This window comes from Tribolium madens, unplaced genomic scaffold (genome assembly GCF_015345945.1).
Source record: "Tribolium madens isolate multiple individuals breed KSU strain unplaced genomic scaffold, Tmad_KSU_1.1 Scaffold_97;HRSCAF=244;Tcas5.2_LG3a, whole genome shotgun sequence".
Lineage (NCBI taxonomy): Eukaryota > Metazoa > Arthropoda > Insecta > Coleoptera > Tenebrionidae > Tribolium > Tribolium madens.
The window spans coordinates 9,319,310-9,342,357 of record NW_025401069.1 but is presented as its reverse complement, the minus strand read 5'-3'; the positions used below and the strand labels follow the sequence as shown (position 1 = coordinate 9,342,357).

The window sequence follows — 23,048 nt, the reverse complement described above, 5'->3', positions numbered from 1 at the left end:
TATAAAAACGTAAAGATGTTATTAGTTTTCAAACATTGCAGATTTTTCGTAAAGCTTTTAGCGAAAATGCTCTTCTAACGGTGTGAAGCGGGAAAATGTGTAGGTCCTTCAAAACCAAGAGTGCATACTTGAGCCTCCGTTCCAATAAGATTCGTTAAGGAAGAGCGCGGAAAGTAAACTCTTTCAGGCCTTTCCTGTAACGAGTAATCGGCAAATGTCGAAGTTCTCTCAAAACAAGTTCTTATTCATGTCAGGTGAATTAGAATGTTTTGTTGTCTAGTGTGTGGAGAATCGAAAATTTCAACAAGTATTGATCCTAAAAACATGTTGTCATGCGCTAGTAAGTGTGTTAATAAACACACCTGAATACTATGAAATACTACGAAATAATTGATAGATTTGATGAAATAAAAATGACGACACATTTTTTTTCTTGCTCCTTGACTGGAATTCGTAATTAGTTAAATGCTTTTTCCAGGGAAACATCTGGCAGCAGCTGTTATCCTTTCATTTCATCTTAGAAATTGTGAATACTATTCCATTTACATTAACGGTGAGCTCCTTCGCTGGATTCAATCAGGCGTTAATTTCGATTTTTTACAGCTTTTTTACCCCCCGTTAAGGAACCTCTTCATTCCAGTATTCCTAAATTGTTGGTTAGCGAAACATGCGTTAGAAAATATGTTCGTAAGTATAAAAAACTGCTCCAATAAAAGTATAGCGACGAGAAATTTTTTTATCGAAAATTGACTTATCAGTTCCTTTGAAAGGACGATTTTTCACTTTGTGCCAGTATGCGATGCGCTCTTATCGGAATTTGGAGGTAAATACATATTTTGGATGGATGAAGTATGTACAAGTGAGGGTTTAACAACTCGAGCGATATTTTTTTGCTTTGATGGTCTTTTTATTATTTTTTTATGCGTTATTACTTACAAAAAATAAGTTTACGTAATAGTAACCGATAAAAGTATGAAAGTTCTTGTACAACACTTCTCATCTATTTTCAAGATTTTCTTCAACTAAGTTAGTAATTACGCTGATCTGAGACAAATTCAATTTTCTATTTTCTTCCATTTTCCGTGTCCGATTATTTTACCAGTTACCTCGCTGAATACTAATTTAATTTTATCCGAATCACTCTGTATACGATATTAGTCCACAATTTGCATAAGGTAGACGTTTTTGAATTGCACCTCTACAAATTTACATTTCTCGAGGCTTCCAAATTAACTTTAACAACAACATGAACATGACTTGTTATCAGTGTTCTGGTTTGTCGTTTTGTTTCAGAACGATCTTCATCGAGCAATGCAGAAATCGCAATCTGCTCTGTCTCAACAGCTCACGATATTATCCGCAACTCTTGTGTGTCTCGTATTTACAAGGTAATTGCTTTGTGCGCTACAAAATTTATTTTATCTTTCGTTCTCAGCCTTATCACATTTTTTATCTTTGTTGTGTGTAAATAAATCAGGAGTCTCTAAAACGATTCGTGCACGAAATATTTTATTCACGATTTAATTAACTTGATGATGTTTCTTTACAAAGGATGACATTGGCTTTGCCTCAAATCTCTACACTAAAAACAATTAAAACGTGTACGAACAAAGGATCAAAAACTCAAGTTTCAATTGCCGTTTGATACTCTCACTCGATGAGTCATGTGCAGGCGAGATGTGCTCAATTTTGGGGCTTTTTTCGGAAAGTCTAGACGCCAGTGAAGCTAAGTTAAAATGATGTGTTTATAACCCCTGACGGAATTTTTTATCTGCAGTAACAGAGCAAGTCTTAAGACAGTGGTAATGACTCCGTGGTGGAACGGAAGGAAACATTTTTAAACATCAGAGTTAGCATCACTTTGATGAGGTTCTACAAGTGTTACAGTTGTGTATCTCTTTCCCCAAAAGTTCTAATTTATTTATATTTGTAAATCATTATGCGGATAATGAAATTAGAGCTTTGAAGAAAGTATATAATTAATAGGCAAGTGAACATTTCTATTTAGAATTTAAAGGGATGTCATTGTTTTAACAGGGAATTCCTTGTTGAAATATGAATAAGTAATAGTTAACCTCAGTACCGTATACTAGATAAAAATACTCTGAATTTGAAGTTTTGTGGCATTTGGTTTGTTCGATTAATTGTAGCTATAATTAATTACATGTACACGTTGAAATCCTATTTCAAAATTTATTTATCTTTAGGTGAGCAAATCTAAATAAAGAACGAACTCAAACAATAACATCGTGGAGGTAATTCTGAGTTTAAAAAGATATTTATTATTAGACGTTTCAACCTGGAATAATCTTGCGAGAATTTTTGGGAAAAGATGAGGGGACGTTAAAACGATTCATATTTTATTAAAGATTAAATTTGCTGTCGTTCGATATATAGCGATGAGGATTAATAGATCGTAAGTAGTCGGATCAGTTGGGTTTTACTAAGAGTCTATGATTGAACTATTATTGCTTCACAAGAGGTTTTTAATTTGTGTTCAGAGCTTTTATTATTTCCAATAATTTTAGAGTAAATCCAAAGAAGATCATACTTTTGTGTGACATATTTTAAAAAGCTTCAAAACTAGTTTTAGCTGAAAACAGTGTTAGTTATTCAAGTTTATTTAAAAAATTCAGGTGATAAATAAAATTAACATAAAAAAATTGTTACAGTTTGTATAGAAACAAAATTACATCCAATCAAGACAACAAAAATTAGTCTAGAGCATGAACTAGGAAATCTCTGTGTTTCAAATTATTTATTATTATTATTATTTGCACCCTGCCTACTTATTTTGAGAAAAATTGCAAATTTACAATAGATTAAAATTTCAAGTAGGTATAAAGGACTTCTTCTTTTTTCTCCCAGTCGGTTAAAGAGCTCGTTTTTCAAAAAGTGTTAACACTTTCAAAAACATTTCAAATTCGGTAGTAAAAAACATGCAAGCATCTATTTTGTAAGACTTTTTTCCGAGGAATAATTTGTTACAATCAATTTTTGCCCACGCATTCTTTAACGGAATATTTAACAGCTTATAAAAAGATTTTTCCTTAATAACTTGAATGAAGTAGTATTATAGAAAATTAATAGGTTAATAAGAAGTCTTTAATTAACGAAAATAAAATCACCAGCAACTGACAATCCTCTCAACCCGAGCAATACAAAGTAGTACATAGCTTTGAAAGGCACACTCGTCTTTATTTAATTATACAAAGTGCTTCCATTTCTTAAATCAAAGCCAAATTTCGGAATTTCAATTCGAATTTGTAATTGTGTTTTACTACAATGAAGTCATCCGCTCGACTTCGATGCAAATTTCGTCTATAGAGAAGAAAGCAAAGAGCCATAACTCGAATCGATTTCAGTGTGTGCGGCATCCAGCACTTTCAAAGGGCCGGCCATCGACACCTCAACCTCTTCCAAGCCACATACTACGTCGTGGTAACCTTCTCGACAGTGGGCTACGGCGACTTCGTTCCCGACATCTGGCCCTCTCAGCTCTACATGGTGATAATGATTTGTGTCGCCCTCATTGTGCTGCCCACACAGGTAAGCTTCCCAGAGCACCCTTGAGACTCAACGTGACTCATAAAGTATCATAATTTGCAGTTCGAGCAGCTAGCCTTCACGTGGATGGAGCGCCAGAAGCTGGGGGGCTCCTATTCGTCCCACCGTGCCCAGAGCGAGAAGCACGTGGTGGTGTGCAGCACGACGCTGCACGCGGACACCATCATGGACTTCCTCAACGAGTTCTACGCCCATCCGCTGCTGCAGGACTACTACGTGGTGCTGCTGTCGCCCATGGAGTTGGACACCACTATGCGGATGATCCTCCAAGTGCCTATCTGGGCCCAGAGGGTCATCTACATCCAAGGCTCGTGTCTGAAAGACGGGGACTTGGCGAGGGCGCGTATGAACGAGGCGGAGGCCTGTTTTGTGCTGGCCGCCAGAAATTATGCGGACAAAACGGCAGCGGTGAGTTTAATTACGGAATTGTATTGTGCAAAGGACGGGAAAACGCGAATGCGAATGGCAGGTAGAAGAGGAAACGTTGCGGTTGTTGCTCGAATTGTGCGTTACATTCAATTTCCAATTAGGGTTATGATGGTTTAATGGAAATAAATTATTAGATGCTGTTTACGCAATCGATATATGGGATGATTTATTGGCAAAAGGTTACAATAAGTTTTTCCATGTTGAGATTACCACGCTTAATTATTTGGGAAATTGTGCTTGTCTCATTTTCCAAGTTATTGGATGAAAGCTTTTGTTGATTTTGTTGTCGAAGCATTCACGATAATAATAAGCAAAAACACTTTTCAATTGGAAAAATCACGTTATTTTGATTTTTATATTTACAAAAAATTCAACAGTTATTAATTTTAAAAATTATAACAATATTGGTCTCAGTTAGTCTATGTTTAAAATAAAAAAAGTGGAGGCTGCTCTGAAAAATAATACCTATTTTTTTTACCTAATATTTCAAGTAACTAACTTTGTGAGTTAAAAGTTGATGTTCTGAGGCTAATTTTGTTAATCGATTGTAATATTATAGTCGATAATTTCCTTATCCAAATTAATAAATAAGGAGGCAGCAACGAAATAAATGTCGTTGAGTGTGATTAAATATTTGTGTTATAAATTCTAATGATACGAGAAACACATTTGTATTTATTGTGGAAGATATAAACGCTATCATAAAAGCTTTTTTAGATCTCGTTTGGGACAAGCTTTTAGAGTTATGGTTTTGGCCGCCATCAGACATCAGATAGGACAATGTTTTGTTTTTATTGGCAAGTCTAAATATCCTAGGATACTGACTTTTATATTTAAGGAAGTTGATGCTCGAATTTATACAATAGCATAAAGAACAAAAAGTGCTTTCTGTAGCTTACTATAAATAATATTAAGAAAAAAAGGTATTATATTAAAAATGCTTAAAAGCGAAAAGCATATGGCGTAAATTATAAAAGTGGCGACAATAATCCTTTTATAAGCTTTATTTAAAAATGTTTCAGGATAAGAGTAGTGAAACTTTTATCCTTAACTTGGAAAATGTTTATCACATGTGGAAAATTAAAAGTAACAAAATGAAATAAAACATTGTCAGAAGTACATTGTGAAGTTTTTACATAAAATATGGTTGCTATTCTTCTTTTTCATTATGAATCTAGCACTGATACTTTTTCAATAATTTTCTGTTGAGCTTGTCTCTCGCCTGATTTGGTCACTTTATATTCTGTTGTAATAAAAATAAAAAGACGTAACTCAGTCTAGGAATAATATAAAAAGGCACTAACCTTTACCGCATCTGAAATTTAAATCTAATCTTTCAGTTGTCTGTAATGGAATAAGTATTGCATTCTTTCCATATTGCTGGAGCGGTAGCAGAGGTCGTTGAATAATGTTAAGTAGGTAGTGTGCAAGTCGAGAAATATGCAGTATACATGGAACAAAATTAGTTATAACTTATATTATTTTATAAAATATATGTAAAACAATTTACACACTTTGTGTTTTTTTAATTGCTTTGTTGCTACATTGCACTTTGATGTCGTTTATTTGGCAAAATATTCGTTATGCTCGAATAATTAGCCATTCACAGAATTTAGTGTAACAATTCGGTTGCCTGTAGAACTGAAACGTGACACATAAAATTGAAATGTCGCCTATAACTTGAAATCATAAAACTCAAATATAACCAGTTGTGCTAGCCAACAAAAGGCAACTTTTTCCATTTGTAACTTTACACTCCAATTTTATTGAATTTGCCATTACACCTAAAAGGTTCAAGCCCAAAACTCTTCTTTTTAAAGTTCCCAAATACTCAAATTTAATTTTTCAATTAAGCTGATCGCTTCTAAGGCCGAAGATGTATTTATAAAGCGGCGATATCGCCGCTCACCACCTTACCCACATCTTAATTAATTCCAAGTTTATTTGACCAGGTCTGCAATTTGTTTTCGAGGGAAAATTCAGATTAATTGAATTTATAACAAATATGTTTTCATAACTTAGGGAAAAGTAATTACCGAGAAGTAGAAATTTTTGTATTAATTCTGGCTAAAACATTTCAGCAACACGCACCGCTGATGAACTTTTTGCTTTCAGCAACGTTTTAGTTAATTAATTTTTTTCAGGATGAACACACGATACTGAGGTCGTGGGCCGTAAAAGACTTCGCTCCAAATGTCGCACAATATGTCCAGATTTTTCGGCCTGAAAACAAAATTCACGTCAAGTTTGCGGAATACGTGGTTTGCGAGGACGAGTTCAAGTACGCCCTTCTGGCAAACAACTGCACTTGTCCAGGGGCCTCCACTCTAGTGACGCTACTTCTTCACACTTCCAGGGGGCAGTAAGTGACTCTGCTGTTGCTTCGTGTTAATTTGTATTCACGAATGAATCAGATAATATGTAAAACTTTCTTGTATTTTTCCGAGTTTTCTCTTAAGACGTGCAAAGACGTGATCTCAGGTAGATAGGTCACGCTGAGATGCATGAAAATTGCAATTTTGTTCCAGAACGAGTGTCTCGCTGTTTGTATGAAGTCATAGTTTTACAAAAGTAGAATATGAAAATTTATGCCAAGTCTTAAATTTGCATAAAGGAAATCTTACTAAAGACATACACAAAGCAACACGACCCGTTTAAAAATTGCCACTTTATTTCCAGGATTTAACCCTTCAGGCTTTTAGAATAAAGGAGCCGCTTGTTAAAGTGCTTAACGAGCCGTTGTCTAAATATGAGAGAACATTTTTCTTAGTTCTTCATGCTTTGCAGGATATATAAGCAACTAAAATCACGTTTCATATTTATTTTGTATAGCTAATAAAATATTTAGTCACGTTTTGACATGAACAGAAGAAATCGTTTCTTTGGATGAGTGCTACTTGTTTCCAGGGAAGGACAACAGTCTCAAGAAGAGTGGCACCGCTTGTATGGGCGCTGTTCTGGCAACGAAATCTACCATATCACCCTGGGCGATAGCCGATTCTTTGGCGAATATGAAGGCAAGAGCTTCACATACGCCAGCTTCCATTCGCACAGAAAGTAGGTAAATTTGTCGATCCTTCTAACCGTCCCTTCCTGTCTTTTAGCTCTTTTGGTTCACTGTTGACTTTGCTCAGATATGGGGTGGCTTTGGTGGGCGTGCGTCCAGCCGAACTACCGGAATTTTACGAAGACACTATCCTGCTGAACCCCGGTCCTAGACACATCATGAAGAAGAGTGACACTTGCTATTACATGAGCATCACCAAGGAGGAAAACTCATCGTTCACGGTCGCCAATCAACCACAGGGCAACAATAATAACACTTCAACGGAACCTGTGATTGTTACGGCGGAAGAAAAGAGTCAAGCACCCGCCACCAAAGACGGTACCGGCCCTCCTCAACTAATTCTGCAAGTTCCCACCTGTGTCAGTGAGTGTTGTCGCGCATGTTTTAGCATTTTTATGAGATGCTGGTGGCAAGCTGGGCCTCCAGGGGACTTGCAAACGCTTTCCTTGAATGTGAAAGATAAAATAAAATGGCATTTTGCTTTTAATAATGTTTTGGTTTTATCGAGATTGACAGAAACAAGAAAAAAAAGGCTTAAATTTTTAGTCAATCTGTCGTAAATTTTACGACGAAAACGCTAATCAATAGCTCGTGGTTTGTGTAAATTACTCTACAAAGACATTTAATTTTTTGGTTAGGTAATTGCTCTATTCAGTGATAATAATTAGAAGACATAAATCTTGCAGCACAAGAATGGATTAACTCCGATTAAAATTATGTACGTTCAAGCGTCCGGGGATTATTAACTAAATCAGTTGGCTTGAATAAATTACAAATTTATTGTATCTGCCCACAAACTTGTTTCAAAAGTTTCAAAATATTTAATAAACTAATTTACTGTAATAGTCAGTATTGCTATGTTTTTTTCAGTATGTCTACGTATTTTACTAACGTTTTTCTCTTTTATTATGGACTATTTTCAGCAAAACATAATTTTAGATAATGTGTATTTATATTGCCATACTTAATATGCGAGTAAATTTTATTCAGCTCTGTCGCAAGTTGAATTACAGTAATAAATTAATGAATTTAGTAAATATGATTTTTTTTAAATGGTTACTCATAATTTTTCCTAAATTAAGTCTGCACTTTGCTGCTTTCTATAAAACTTGGGCAAATAAAAATTTGAAATAGAACAGATTGTATTTAAGAGTACTAAATTTGATAAACCTTAGTTTTTACTTATGTAATTAAAACAAAAAAACAATTTATAGTTTTGGACAGAGTCGTTAGCAATTATTCCCATCGTCATATCAGAACTTTGGGAAAGGATCATCTAGGAAAGGCCTCTTGTTATATAATGTTCGTTTTTATGGCGGTAGTAACATTTAAATCATCACTTTAGGCTGTGATTCTAAGGTTCACTAAAATTCCTGTAATACACCACGAAATGTAGACATAAGCAGTAGTTAATGGACGGAACCAACTTGTAGCTTAGATCGACAAAAACGAGATCTAACCGTTTAATGTCCTTCTAGGGGAGATATAAAAATGGCATTTTATTTTTTTTATTGCTTCTCGAATTGAACAGGAAAGCACGCAAGTTTCCCAAAAGCCCCTTCCAACATAAACAAATAATTGTCAACTTGACCTGATGTTAGATAAGCATGAGGATGAGAAAATATTCTAGACTCCTAACATAAGCAATTTTTTGACTACTCGTTATTGTCTTGATGAAAGGTGAGTCATATTGTTTCTTTCGCACAAAATTCCGAAAAATGTACATTATTTCACTGGGATTACAGTTACGAGTATAATATTTTTCTTATATTGAATGTCGGGTCATAAACCGGGAAATCTGTTGTCAGGAATGTTTCATCTTAAGAAAACGTTTTATTCTTTACATCATCTGCGGATTTATTTGGAGTAGATTTGTTTCTCAAGAGATTTGAAGGAGTAGTATAATGCACACCATTTTCGCTATAAAATCTAAATCCTTTACTTTCTGCGATGATGAGTGTGCGAAGCAGAAGGAAGTTCGCAAACATGATTAAATCGCCGAGATTTTCCATCGTATGCAAACGATAAAATGAATTGTTCATGAGGAAATTTACTTTACTTTAGACCCACAAACTTTCCGGTTCATATGTGTAAACCACGTTAGATTGTTTCCAAAGTAATACTTTGAAGTGATTGTTCACCCAAAAATCGGCCATTCACTCAGCTTATTGATGTGGTGTCCCAAAGTTGTAAAAACCGATCACAGCTGCTAACAACCAATCTAGTCGCTTTACATGTTTCGCACTTGAACAAAAATTCAGTCGGTTTTTCGCTAAATTTTTGAAATGCAAATCTTCGATAGCCACGTTTCCGGACAATGCCGGGCTGAGCGACTCCAGGCAGTGTTTGAAGGAGTCCTCACCCGGATCCACAACGATCGACGTGTCAATAACAGGCAACCATCTGGACATCCCACGAAGCGGCGACAACCCTAACCTCCTTAGCCCGGAAATAATAAACCAGCGCCGGAACTCCCGGAGGCCCAGCATCCTGCCCGTGCCGGACATGTTCACCAGCTCTTCGTTGAATATCCCACAGGACGTGGCGGACGAAGGCGACGAGAGCGAGGATGAGCTGGAGGACGACGTCCCGTGGCGATCGCCCAGCGAGAAAATAGCGTAAGGTTTTTTTAGACCTTGCATGTTCTAGTCAGATAATATGTCAAAGGGTTTATCTCAAGATTAGATTTACCTTAGCTTAGTGCAATTGTGACCGCTATAACTCTGTCTCTGCTCTCTTTCTCTGGAGCTTTGTGTTTGTTTCTCACTCTTTCACCTTCTTATCATGTCCTGGTGTTTCTGTGGGCACGGTCATGACTTGCACAATTATAGCTCTGTCTCTTGATCACTCTGTCCGATCCTTGCACTCCCTAGGTCCAGTCTTACAGACGACTCTGGGGACTCGGAGAGACCCGCATGGCATGACGAATGTGCCCGGTAAGTTCAAACTTTTTTTAAATATTTTATTAGTTTCCTTTTCTCTACAGACAAGATTTAGTCTTGGTGCATGTTGTTGACATAGCTACCATACTGTTATTTTATTTAGTTTTTCGAACTATTCTTCCAAATTTTTACTGTATATACCTACTGTAAATGCTTGTCTACGTTTTGTACCGTACGACCAATAGGATAGATAGATCGCCTTTGTCTTTATCAGTACAACTACAACATATTAGTCTAGTCAACAAACAAATTGTAGCATTGCTGAAAACATAATTTTTGAATTTAAAGCTGTATTTGGATTAGTTGGGAAATAAACATATTAAAACTATTTGGTCCTCCGGAGAAAGAAGACGATGTTTCGTACTTTTACTTATATTCCGAGAAGGGTGGGTGTCAAAATAAAATGATGCATATAAAATTAGAGCTTATAAAATTTTCTAGAAAATGGCCTTTTGCAGTTTTTTGTACATATCTCAAATTGTTGTCGAGATATTTGCTAGCAAATTTCGCACTTTCTTAAAAAAGTTATTAATTAAATTATTAATTAACGTAAATGTTGTTGTAAAAGTAGTAAGCATTGTGATTGGGCCGTTTAAGGTCGGCCATTATAATATTGTAAACAACCAATAAAAAATTTAATACAATGATGTGATTGGTCCGTCTGAAGTCGGCCATTATAATAATGTGAGAAGCCAATCACTTTAAATTTTAGGTGTGTGCCCTTTATTGTGAATAGGCGATGAAGATACGAAAACGAAAATTTTCTTTGAATGTGAAAATTTTTATGCAAGGAGTGAAATATAACCTCACATTGTTGGAATTACGTATATAAGGGAAGTAAGATACAAAAAATCCGAAAAACGCGTCTTGTAGAAAATTTTATAAGCTTTAATTTTGTACATAACCATTTTTTTCATAACACTTAGGTACCTTAAAACGTCATCTTATTTATGTTTATATTTTGACTAGTCCAAAGATCGCCTTAAAGACAAAAATTCTGTTCTACAACCCCTCTAAAGGTAAAACAAAGTGTTACTAAGGTCTTTGACTTTCCACTAAAAATCTGATTATGTAGTGAAATTTGTACAGATATTTTGATATGATTATCTCTAAAAGGAAAAAAAATAAAATTTAGTTTCTAAAAATTAAATTCATTTTACTACTTTGTTCTAAAATGTAAAAGAAGATAAGGCGTAATAATGCAATAACAACTAGGAATTTTGATGTGTTTTAAGAACTTAAATTTCATAAAATAATGACAGTTACATTAATTTAATGAAATTTATGCTATCTGATATCTTGCAGATCAATTATAACAAAAGTAACTTTATAATATCTTTTATTCTACTACTCATCGCCCGGCGCATCCACCATTTATCTCATTTATAAATTAAATACCGATTTCCGGAAAAATCGTTGAAAGATTTTGAGGGAGGGTTTTCTAGGTCAAAATAAGACAAAACATTCTTATAAACTTATATCTGGACATGTTTCCTGAGAGAACTAGCCCCCATAAAAATGGCAGACAAAAGGGGCCTTTTTTCAATTAACTCAATAACCGGTGGACACAAATTTACGTGGAGTAAATTTTTAGCGAACAATTGAATACAGAAATCGTATAAGTACCATAATTAGGGGGACAGAAGCATTTGGTTCAATCTATTTAAGACGTAAAATTTTGCTCTGGAAAAAGTTGTTTGAAATTTTTTGGCGGATGTGGATTTATTGGTTAATTTTTTTCAAAAAAATTATTATTTTTGTCCGATGCACCGTTCTTGTGAAAAACAAGTTTTTTTTTCTTAACCGTACATCGACCCTATAATTCAAAAAAGCAATCCAAGCACTGAGTTTTTTATTATTCGGTGGAGCATTTCTAAACATACGTCCATAAGAACTTGTTTTTTTTTTTATTTTTACCCAAGGACCCACCTTCCGAAAACTTTCAACGTTTTTTCCGGACACCCTGCATAAAAAGCATAAATTTCTTAAAACAAAAGAAATTTATAATAAAAATATACTGAAAATTTATTATGTATGGGTTTGCCTACAAGCACACAAGCCTTTGCTGTTACGAATACATGTTTATTTAATAAACGAAATATTGTTTCAAATTTCAATTGACTAATTATTACATGAGTGAACATTTGCCCGTGTTAATTAAATAAAAAACGAATTGTCTTTGTTGCGGCAAAAACAGGAAAGTCGAAGATTTTTTGTCAAAATGAACTTGTCCTTTGCTTTAACTATATCACCTTAAACGATGAAATTATGTGTACACTTTATATTATTTTAAAAAATGTCTGTACAAATTTTATTATTACTTGGATTTTTAGTTTTACAATAAACGGACTGTTTCAACTTTGTAGGTAGATAAAATTTTTGAACATTTATATGCTAACAAATAATTACTACACTCCGAAATATTCTAAAATCATCAAGAAGCATTTAAACTGACCAAATAAGAAAACTTATTGATAAGTGATAAATCAGTATTTATTACGTTAATATTTTTTGTTAAATTCCATTTTATGTATTTCCATCTCGTTTGACCCAGATCAGCATTTTATGGCACACTCGTAATGTAATAAAATTAATTAAGCGAGTTTATCTAAGATTGATGATAAAGGAAGAGGCTTTACTAAAAGCACCGTAAATGAGGATTTACATTTAGCTATAGCGCATGCAAAATACATGAAAGGAACTATAAATTTACAAAGAACACAGAAATATTACCTGAAACGGCTAAATTACTAGACAAAAGTTGTAACAGTCTTAATTTCCAAGTGTCGAGTTGGGGCTTAATGCGCGATTTGAGTATTTTTAAAGTCTGACAAAAGTATCCACAGAAATTTACAAATTCAGCCGAACTAACAGCTTTGCTTATTGCTTCAACATCAATCCCTCGAAGTACCCATAACCCTCAACATTATTGATATTATTCACGCAGCATCGTAAAAGGTTTCCCACCAGTGTCACCATACATCGGAGTTAGCCCCACCCTGTGTTACTTGCTCAAAGAAAAGAAGCCTTTGTGCTGTTTGCAACTAGCTCAAGTGTGCGAACACTGCAGCTACCGTAACGCTCGCGATTACCAATGGCAAAACAAGACCATCATCTTGGCGGCCGATTACGCCTCCAACGGAATCTACAACTTTATCATACCGTTGAGGGCGCATTTCCGATCCAAGACCTCGCTCAATCCGATCATATTGCTGCTGGAAAGGCGTCCGGATATTGCATTCTTGGATGCTATTTCGTACTTTCCTCTTGTTTACTGGATGCTGGGGACAATTGATTGGTGAGGAATGCGATTTTTTCAACAACAACACTTGACCATTGATATTCTCTTCCAGTTTGGATGATTTGCTCCGAGCTGGGATCACGCTAGCGGAAAATGTTGTTGTAGTTAATAAGGAGTTGTCGAATTCGGCCGAAGAGGATTCCCTCGCGGATTGCAATACAATAGTGGCGGTACAAACGATGTTCAAGTAAGTGCACTTTTTCACAATCAATGATTTCGGACTCGAAAATAAATAAATTCTGGTTAGGGCAGTAAAGAGTAGACCCTGTCAGTTGATAGAAATAAATTGTTGTGCGGTGGATGAGGATTGATGGTCACGTTTAATTTTAAATCTCTTCGAGAATTTATCTATTGCGAGAAGGTGAAAAGTTGTGTGTCTGAGTCCGTTTTGTTGAAATTTTAATTGGACTTGTTAAAGCAATTTCCTGACGTTTTTCTCAATTTTTTGTTTTCTTCTCACCTTTCAAGTACACTTGGATGGACACGTTCTATTGTTTTGATTTATTTTCAGGTTTTTTCCCAGCATTAAAAGCATCACGGAGCTTTCCCAATCATCCAACATGCGATTCATGCAGTTCAGAGCACACGACAAATATGCACTCCATCTATCCAAAATGGAAAAGGTAAATATGAAACCTTTTCATGGACACGTTTTTCCGGTGAGTGAGTGGGGAAAAGTCTGATTTGTTTTTTACGCAAACATTATTTTCCGACATGCTTTCTAAACAAAAAGTTCCCACTTTCCTGTTGGAGTGTACATATTTTCATCAAATTTAAATAAATTCGGTGAACTTTGGAAGTCACCGCTTTATTAAATATTGAAGCTTTTCATAAAATCGTACTTCTATTATAGGCATGACAAAGGGAATATCGATGCGTATGTACCTATTTTAATAATAATTTTTGCATATTTTTTGACAATATGAGTTTGCTTTCCTTTTTACACGATCAGGTAGGGCGAATTCAAAGACACGTGTTTACTACTTTCTGAGGATGTTTGCAAGATTCTACATTCAAATAATTACATTTACTTTTAATTTGCAATGGAATATGAATAAACATACCTACCTTTGAGGTAACATTACAAACAAATATGTAAAATTAGTTTATATTTTTACATTTAATTTATTTACCATAATATTTACCATAGCATTCATTTTATTTAATGCATTTAGAATACAATTGAATCTATAAAACTTTTATATTGTTTATGTTATTTTATTTTAAATTAATTTGTCGTAAATCGAATTGAAACAAAATACATACATACAACCGTGTAAAAATTTTAACTTTGCAAAAGAATTGTGGATAATTAGTTATTTGAATTGTTTTAGGACCAAAAAATATCTCAGAAACTAGAAAACACTGATTTGTTTGCAAATAACTTTATTTACCTAATAACTTGTGGAAATACTGTAGAAAGCATCTGTGCTATAGTTTCTACTTATGCATTTTACATAATCTTTTATAATAAATACTTTTAAAATAACATTCAAAACATATTTTATCTAATATTGCTTATTTATTTGGTTACTTACTAATTGAATATTTTTGTTAGTCGATAATAAAGCAAAAAAAGAATTCTTTTATTGTAATTAAACAAATATGCACAATACATATTTTGGCGTGTTATAAAATAAATATACAGGCTGTCCCAGCGCGTTGGTAAAGTTTATTTATTATCTTCTATTATTTTTATTCTTTTATTTATTCATAACTTCATAAGCCATTCTCATTACACATATACACTCTGAAATGGAAATACACAAAAATATTTAAACCTATTGATCTTGAGAAACTGTGCGTTTTTGAAAATATGTGGCCTGCAATTTCACGCTGTCGGTATTTATAACAATAATTGTTAATAATTATTTTAAAATATTTTTTTTAATAATGAATGAAAATTTGAGTTTAATAAAGAACGGTTAATTGGTTATGTAAACACTATCAGGCAAAACAATTAATAAAATAAAAAAACGTATATCAAATGAAATTCAGTTGATTAGCATTTTTTTTTTGATTTTGTGTATAATGCATTATCCAAAATAAAAGAAGAGGTTTTGCTGTAGTTTGATAAACGCGTTATGGAACAGTTATGTGAAGTTAAAACAATATAAAAAATATTTATTTGCATAGATCTAGGCCGATGCTAAATTATTATCACACAGTCTGCTTTATCATTTGGTAGTTGTTAATAATCTTAATTAGTGATAGTACTTGTCGATTGTTCTTGGAATTCTGTTGCTAATTATTTTCACGTAAATCGTAAAACCAGATTTGGAAACTTCTGTATGTTTGTCACGAAACTTCTTTCGCCAACAAAAATAAACGTACTTAGGATCTTGTTGCCAAACTTAGTTAAACACATTGAACAAAAGTTGCTTGGTATGTGGTTTGACTGAATGCTTTTGTTGGTTGATTTACTCACCTGTTCCTTTTTCCTACTTTAAAGCTTAATGGATGATTTCTCAAAGCACTGCCAAACTTATTTCCTGCCAAGACTCAATAGTGGATATCATTGACTAGCTTTGACAAATCTACTTTTTTTTCTTGCTTCTGGAAACATCCCAACTTTGATAGTTATCGCAATAATCCAAAACTCTTGCATTCCAGAGGGAAAAGGAGCGAGGTTCTCACATTTCGTATATGTTTCGTCTGCCTTTCGCGGCCGGCAGCGTATTTAGCGCCAGCATGCTGGACACGTTGCTCTATCAGGCCTTCGTCAAGGACTATGTAATCACCTTCGTTCGACTTCTGTTGGGAATCGATCAAGCTCCCGGTTCCGGCTTCCTCACTTCGGTAAGTTTGTCAAAAGTCCAAGAAGTTCGCTCAAATTGCTGTTCTAGATGAAGATTACTAAGGATGATATGTGGATAAGAACTTACGGGCGGTTGTATCAGAAATTGTGTTCGACGACTTGCGAAATTCCTATCGGTATTTATCGGACTCAAGACACTTCTCTATCGGACTCCTCTCATGTGAGTATGAGCGCCCCTTCATCCGCCTGGTCGAGCTGCGTGCGTGTGCCATCGGTGAGTATTGCGAAACTTTTTCTTTTCCGAATCGTATTTGTGGGCATTTGCGAAATTACATAGTTGGCGAATTATTTATACGCACTCTTTTCTTCAAGCACCACTAAGCGGTTTATTTGCTTTGCTTTTGCACAGTTACAGGCCGCGAAAGCCTTTATTTAGTTTTGTAGTGAGGTTCGAAATAAAAGATTTTATATATGCTTTCCGTTTTAATGAATGATAGATACTTGAAATAATTTCAATTTCTGGAAAAATCTACAAAATTTTGATGACAAATTTAAATGAAAAATTTTTAAAAAATGGATAACATGGAGTTGTTAATTAAAATGTATGTTTTCTTAATGAAAATTTATGAATCTTGGAATAATTGTAGTTCCATATAATATTATTTTAAAACTATTAAAAATTCTAAAACATTTATTAATATTTAGTTAAATAAAGCTGTAACTTTGGTATGATAATAAAAGAAATAAAGAAACAAAATGTAGATTTAGAAAACATTTTTAAGAATTATGAAATTAGTATATTTGTAGAATTAGGAATCCGTGTTAAAAACTACTTAAAAGCCTAAAAAGCTTCGCTTAGTTTTCAAAGTGATCTACAAATATCAATGAAGAGTATTAATTTCTAATTTGTATGAAAATATTTTATATGTGTAGAGATACAGAAGCCAATTAGTAAGTCAAGTTATATTAAAAATGAGATAATTAAATATTTTAAAAATTTGTTATATAAAAAACGCTTGACAAACAAAATCATTGTTGAATGAGAATTGATAATATTTTAAAGTAATGACTTAGTGCAAAACCAACTGAAAGATTTAACAATACAGTATTTCTGAATCACATAAATCATTTTGAAAAAAATTGTTACTTAACTGATTGGCTTCTGAACCCTTCATACAAATCGTCAATAAAATTGAAAAACACTTATCTACAGTAATATTTTAAAAACAACTTACTAAAATTATATGAAACTTTGCACTCCTATATAAATATCCTTAAGATTTACGGTCTGTATTTTTTCAGGTTTGCTTTTAAAACTAACTCGGTTTGAGAAAAGTAAAGATATATGTTTTATTTTTACCCCAATGCCTATTTGTTATTTTGTAATTCTTACAATGTAGTGGTTGCAAACAAGTTGTTTTTTGTAAGAAAATGCATATTTATCATTGTTTAATGTTTCTTATTTTATGGTTAGAGGTGTTTTGTTTTGTGTGTTTTTTAAGTAAAACACAATAGTGGTCGTAGCACTTTACTTTAAAATATAGTCGTTTTAAGACCTAAGTCTTTGTGCTTTACATATTTATAGTCAGGTGTTTACGAACTGGAATAAATCCGACTAAATCTCAGTTTCCCAAAAAAGTCTGAGATATTTATCCAAATGCGGTTTTAATTAGATCTGACTTTCCTTGTAATTAATGTTATTATGTTGATGATACTGCTATAACGATCCAAAACTTGAGCGAGACCTGTAAAGTTTCTAATTAACGCGAACATTTCTGCACATTTTCGTTCACCAAAAGGATAAAAGAACTTCATGCTTTCTGTGTTTAATTATGATCCATATATCATTATTTGAATCGCAAGCTTTGTCCCTAATTTAGTCAACTATCTGAGTTAAAACATTTTTTTCTTGTAATTAGATTTAGAAAAATTTTAGATTAGGATTTCGTAAATGCCCACGCGAATCGATGTTGTAACAAGCGACACATTGTGATATACTTCTTGGGACCACTATCAGCGAAAGCACACGCACCGACAGCGTCCAAGAAGAATCAGCTTTGAATTTTCATATCCTTGGCATGAGCTATGTAAGCGCACGAAATCTAACATCTAACTTTGATCTATCGGAATGCGTGAATGTTGTCACACTGCCAATTTATCGCCAATTGTAATACACAAAATGTCTTTCTTTCTAATGAAGAGGGAAGGAGTTTTAACTATTAGCGAATCTAACTGCATTGATATAGCAAAGTAGTGCACGTAACTAGTTGCGGCTTTTCCGTTAGCTTGACGAGGAACTTGGACCCGACAGAGTAGGTGTAACTTACCGACCTAAGGAGGGCACCAATTGCTTGGGGTGTACTGATCGACGTAACTCGATGGTGAGTTGACTAACTCTTCCAAGAAGGTCTCATTCGAGGCTTGTCATGGCCAGAATATGAAAAGTGAGCTAATAAACACTTTTCACGTTCTGCATTTGCACAAATTTGCGACCGCATCTTTGCCACTTTGTAACCACACTCGTAAATCCTTTATTGCCTTCTTGAAACTCTCTTAAATCTAGCTATAGATAAGAGCTATCATCGCTTTGCATCATCAGTTTTAGACACACTTCAACAAACGTATTTTTTGAATCCAATCTTAATCATTCTTTGTACATGTTATGCAGTTTTCCATCAATATGGCGGACGAAGCAAAGGATAATCATGAACAACAGATCGAAAGAGCCGAAATAGCTAATCTTGTTAGATCAAGAATGGAAAGTTTAAATCTACCAACAATTGATTATAACGACGTTAGCGAGAAAAGAAATAGTTTGTCCTATGTCATCATCAATCCTAGTTGCGACCTAAAGTTAGAAGAAGGCGACATTATGTGAGTACTCCTTGTGCCTTATACCATAAGTAAAAAAATTCTATATTACACAAGCGACTCTATTATAAGTCTCTTTTTTGGAGATATTTCTTATTTGAATTGTAGATTTGTAGATTTTTTACATAGACTTATTTTACTTCTAAAAAAACTGTTGCCAGTGTGGGCAAGTAAAGTAAATTTTTTGCTAAGACCTGCTAAAAATTTTATGACACTTTATAAGGGATTAACCAAACAATGGCTTGTATTTGTAACCCTCCATAAATGGCACGTTCCTTTGTAAGTGTTATTGCACCCAACACAACAAAACAGGGCCGTATTTAAGGCAAAGTAGAGGTACTGTTTTAACGAGCTATCATTAAAAAATTATTTTTATTGATACTCTTTTGCTGGTGACATCGGTTTAATTGTAGTTTACCTTACCGCATTGTCATAAGATATAATAATAATACCAATAAATTACTGATAACTTTATTACAAATATAAAAACAATTGAAATAAATATATGGCCACTTAAGTATAACTTTTTCGATTAGAGGGGCCTCCTTCATCTGATACGAAACTAATCATTACAATGTCCTCATTTTCTTCCACCAATTCTGATGACTCGATGTTGTCAAAATCGACGGGACCCCACATAGCCATTTCAAATATTTCAAAAAATTTTGCAAAGCAACAATCACTTACGGAGGCTCAGAAGAAAATTAATAGTCACTCACGAAAGTCAAAATAAAATGAAAAGAAAGTTTTAAAGTTTTGCAAAATTACCTGATGCTTAAAAGTGTTTGTTTTTCCTAAAATTCCCAGAAGATTACCTGCCCCATTTTAATAATAACTTGTCATTAACCATCTGGCCTTTTGAAATTTCTTTAAAAAATTACTTGACTTCAATAACAATTACATCAAATATTTTAAGTAAGCTGCGACGCGACGTGCGTTCATTAAAAAAACTCATGCAAAAGGACAACGAAATTTTTTAGATCCAGTGCATTACCATAGAAAATAGAATATACTTAATTAGAGAGGATTACAGAATTTGGAAAGTACTGGTCTCTTCCCTTTCAGACAAGAAAAAAGTAAATAATCCGACCCTGTTAAAAACTGACCTGTTTCCTTCGTTTCTCGGCCCGGGTGGGTTTCACTGATTTATGATATGTTTACCTTCTGGTTTACTCTCAACAATACCGCATTTAACTTAAAAGTAATAAAAGTTTTAGTAGGTCTTAGCAAAACGATTTAACTGTAGATGGAAATATCGTGTCGTTTTTTGTTTTAGTTATCTGGTTCGTCCGAGTCCTTTTTCGGCCCAAAAGACTTTCGAACGCCACAACAGCCGTCGCAAATCGAACATTAGCTTCTGTTCGCAGACCCTCATCCAGCAAATGGCGGCGGCGTCTCAAGCCGGCAGTCGTCGTGGTTCCGGTTTAGGGCTAACCGGGTACCAATCTCCGCGACCTCCGCCACTGTCCACCACCAAATCAAACTCTCTTTCCCTACCTGACAGTCCGACAGTGGCGGGGTACCAGCGAGGCCGCTCCAACTCCTTGCGAGTCATCGACGATATCCTTCTTCGTAGATCAAACTCACTCAGGCAGGGATTGACCAGTGTAGGTAGTGGGCGAAGGAAAAGCAGTTTAGAGGATATAGGACTATCACATTTCTCAACAAATTATAATAATCCGATCAAAATAGCCTTGAATGGGAGTATAGGCTTGGAGGTGACTCCTCCGGAGGAGAACAGTCCACCGGTGATTTCTAGTAATACAGCTATGGTGGTGAACGCGCAACTACCGACTACTCCACACACCGGAAGCACCATAAGCTTAGCACAAAGTGGCCTGCCTAGTTCTAGTAGTTCTTTACCTCAACCGCTCAACCTCGGCATCAACGTGCCTACGAACTTCGGGGAGGCGGCGCCGGTGCAGCAAGCAGCGTTGCCGCCGTCGTCCGCCGCGACGGATCCGCAGCACCTTCAAGGGACGATCGTATGATATAACCTCATGTGGGGGAGGAGAATGGGTAGCTTAAGGAACAAGTGGCTCTAGATCCTCACTTCCACAGTAGAAACTCGAGGCCGTAGTTTGTAGCTCGCCTCGGGATAGTCTCTAGGTCCGGTCTCCCTGAGAAGTTCAGCGGTTTCTTTGCAAAATTTAGTTTAGTATAACTTAGGGGCAGACCTGACTACTACCATTTTTGGCCTTATTAACTTTCTATCAGAAATTTAGACTGATACGTTTGTAAAAATTGTTCTTCGCCAGTCGGCCTGGCCTAGCCAAATTTTTCTGTAACGGTTGTAGTCTCCTGGTCGTACCAAACGAACACCAGGCCTAGTTCGACGATTTACGACTCATCTAAAAAATCATTCTTAGTAGCCACCCACCAATAACACACATCAAGGCACTAGTTTTATGTCGATATTCTCTCATTGACGACTTTTTTTTCCTAAGACTGATTCTAGACTCGTGTTTTTTGGATGAGTGGTCCAGATCAGTAATGCGCTACATAGCTCAATAGATTTACTATTTGTAGTTTCGTTTGTAAATAACTTGAACTGTCTCTTCCACGCAGGCCAAAGGCTGCTTATCAGTATAATTCGTTCAGGTATGTTGAATGAGGGATCAAATACTGTAGTTAGAATATCTGTTGGTAAAGTTCAATCTATAACCCACACCGAGCTATAAACAGCGATCATTCTCCTTAATTCAATCAAAATTTTCAACTTCTTAATTGCAAATGAGAAGTTTGCAGGTGCATTGGAAGTGGAATGGTTTCTGCGAATTGCTCGGTGTTTTCTGAGAGAGATTATCGCTTAATCTCGCAAGGTGGGTACGTTTTCGTACCGCAACGATTCTTACTTTTGTGCACTCTGTTTTTCTTCAGCATTCGTATTGTTTGTGGTGTTTCCTCAAATCAAAATCAAAATATACGTCGAAAAGCGGAATAAGTTTAGATTTGCTTTGGTAGATTAGTGTAAACCGTCCATGCTAGTTTTCTGTTCATGTCCACCGACATGTCTAGAATCCCTTGAGCTGTAACTATTAGACAAAGACTGTGGGTGTGGTCCAATATAATCGCGACGTATAAGTACACTTATTAAACAAAAAAGAAAACATATCTAAAGAAATAAGTGTCGTAGACATATATTTTTCTAGAGTGACGAAATTGTGAAGGGTTTCGAATACAAAACCGATGCTTTGGTACTATTGCTTTATTTGAATGATACATTAGAGAAACGTATCGGCCTGCGTGCCGGACGTATGTCTTTGATACGTTATAAAATAATACTTTTTATATAACTCAACTGGATATTGTACATAAAGTTGTTTCATAGTTCTCAGAGTTTGCTTACTTAAATATCATAGATATAAATATTTAAATAAATCTAAAATTTACTGTTAGACCATGTATAAAAAATAATTAAATGAATTATTGCAATGCACACTGCTGGTCAGATTTCAAACTTTATTTCATGATTTTTTCAACAATGTGCATTTGCAACAGCACGAACAAACTAATTCATTATTTAACATTACAGAGTGGATGAACCTTTACTGAATACGCTTACATTTGATGTACAGTAAAGTCAATACTGTCATAGCACATTATATACATTGTATTTTCATTATGTAGTTTCATTATACCTACGTATCCTTACCACCCCGCCCATGCTTTCGTACTATTCTCGACAAGAAAAAAACATCGAGAAATAAGTACAAATGAAAAACCTACGTAAAACATAAAAGAAAATTTGTATATCTACTTATGTTTTCGCTGGATATAAGTAGAGCAAATTCGATTTTAACATTTCACGTTTGCTATACTATCAATGAGGGTTCTTGTACCTAACACTTGTTTTTTAATATAGTATTTTCCAAATGTACCACCATTAGTTATACATTATTTTGTGCTTCATTACTTAACAACTTTTCTTGTTGAAGAAACACCATCGACATCTACAACTTTGATGTTAATAGTTTTTTAAACTGTCCATCACTTCGCCAGATATTTCTTCTGGTAAAGATTCTTTGCATTGTTTTTCATGAACATCAATTTATTTTATCCAAATTTTATTTTGTTTTCATATATTTAATGTTTTAGTCGTCAATAAAACAC

The 23,048-nt window shown here is 34.6% G+C and overlaps 1 protein-coding gene across 10 annotated transcripts in view; it reads left to right on the top strand.

The window, feature by feature from the left end:
* LOC123015120 (potassium channel subfamily T member 2) overlaps positions 1-22,557 on the top strand; it is a 121,342-nt gene extending 98,785 nt beyond the window's left edge. For 6 of the 10 annotated variants that reach the window (XM_044414614.1, XM_044414610.1, XM_044414612.1 and 3 more), the window contains 18 exons: positions 479-553; positions 604-687; positions 1,294-1,388; positions 3,366-3,549; positions 3,610-3,975; positions 6,141-6,358; positions 6,904-7,053; positions 7,131-7,426; positions 9,366-9,681; positions 9,937-9,999; positions 12,953-13,303; positions 13,359-13,493; positions 13,818-13,929; positions 15,920-16,105; positions 16,153-16,338; positions 18,350-18,445; positions 18,733-18,938; positions 20,212-22,557. In XM_044414614.1, coding sequence (XP_044270549.1) covers positions 479-553; positions 604-687; positions 1,294-1,388; positions 3,366-3,549; positions 3,610-3,975; positions 6,141-6,358; positions 6,904-7,053; positions 7,131-7,426; positions 9,366-9,681; positions 9,937-9,999; positions 12,953-13,303; positions 13,359-13,493; positions 13,818-13,929; positions 15,920-16,105; positions 16,153-16,338; positions 18,350-18,445; positions 18,733-18,938; positions 20,212-20,926 — 3,834 coding nt within the window. In that variant the 3' untranslated portion in view covers positions 20,927-22,557. The remainder of the gene's footprint in view (positions 1-478; positions 554-603; positions 688-1,293; positions 1,389-3,365; positions 3,550-3,609; positions 3,976-6,140; positions 6,359-6,903; positions 7,054-7,130; positions 7,427-9,365; positions 9,682-9,936; positions 10,000-12,952; positions 13,304-13,358; positions 13,494-13,817; positions 13,930-15,919; positions 16,106-16,152; positions 16,339-18,349; positions 18,446-18,732; positions 18,939-20,211) is intronic. The other 4 variants (XM_044414617.1, XM_044414618.1, XM_044414613.1 and 1 more) reach the window with 3 other exon arrangements.
* The last annotated feature ends 491 nt before the right edge of the window (positions 22,558-23,048 follow it).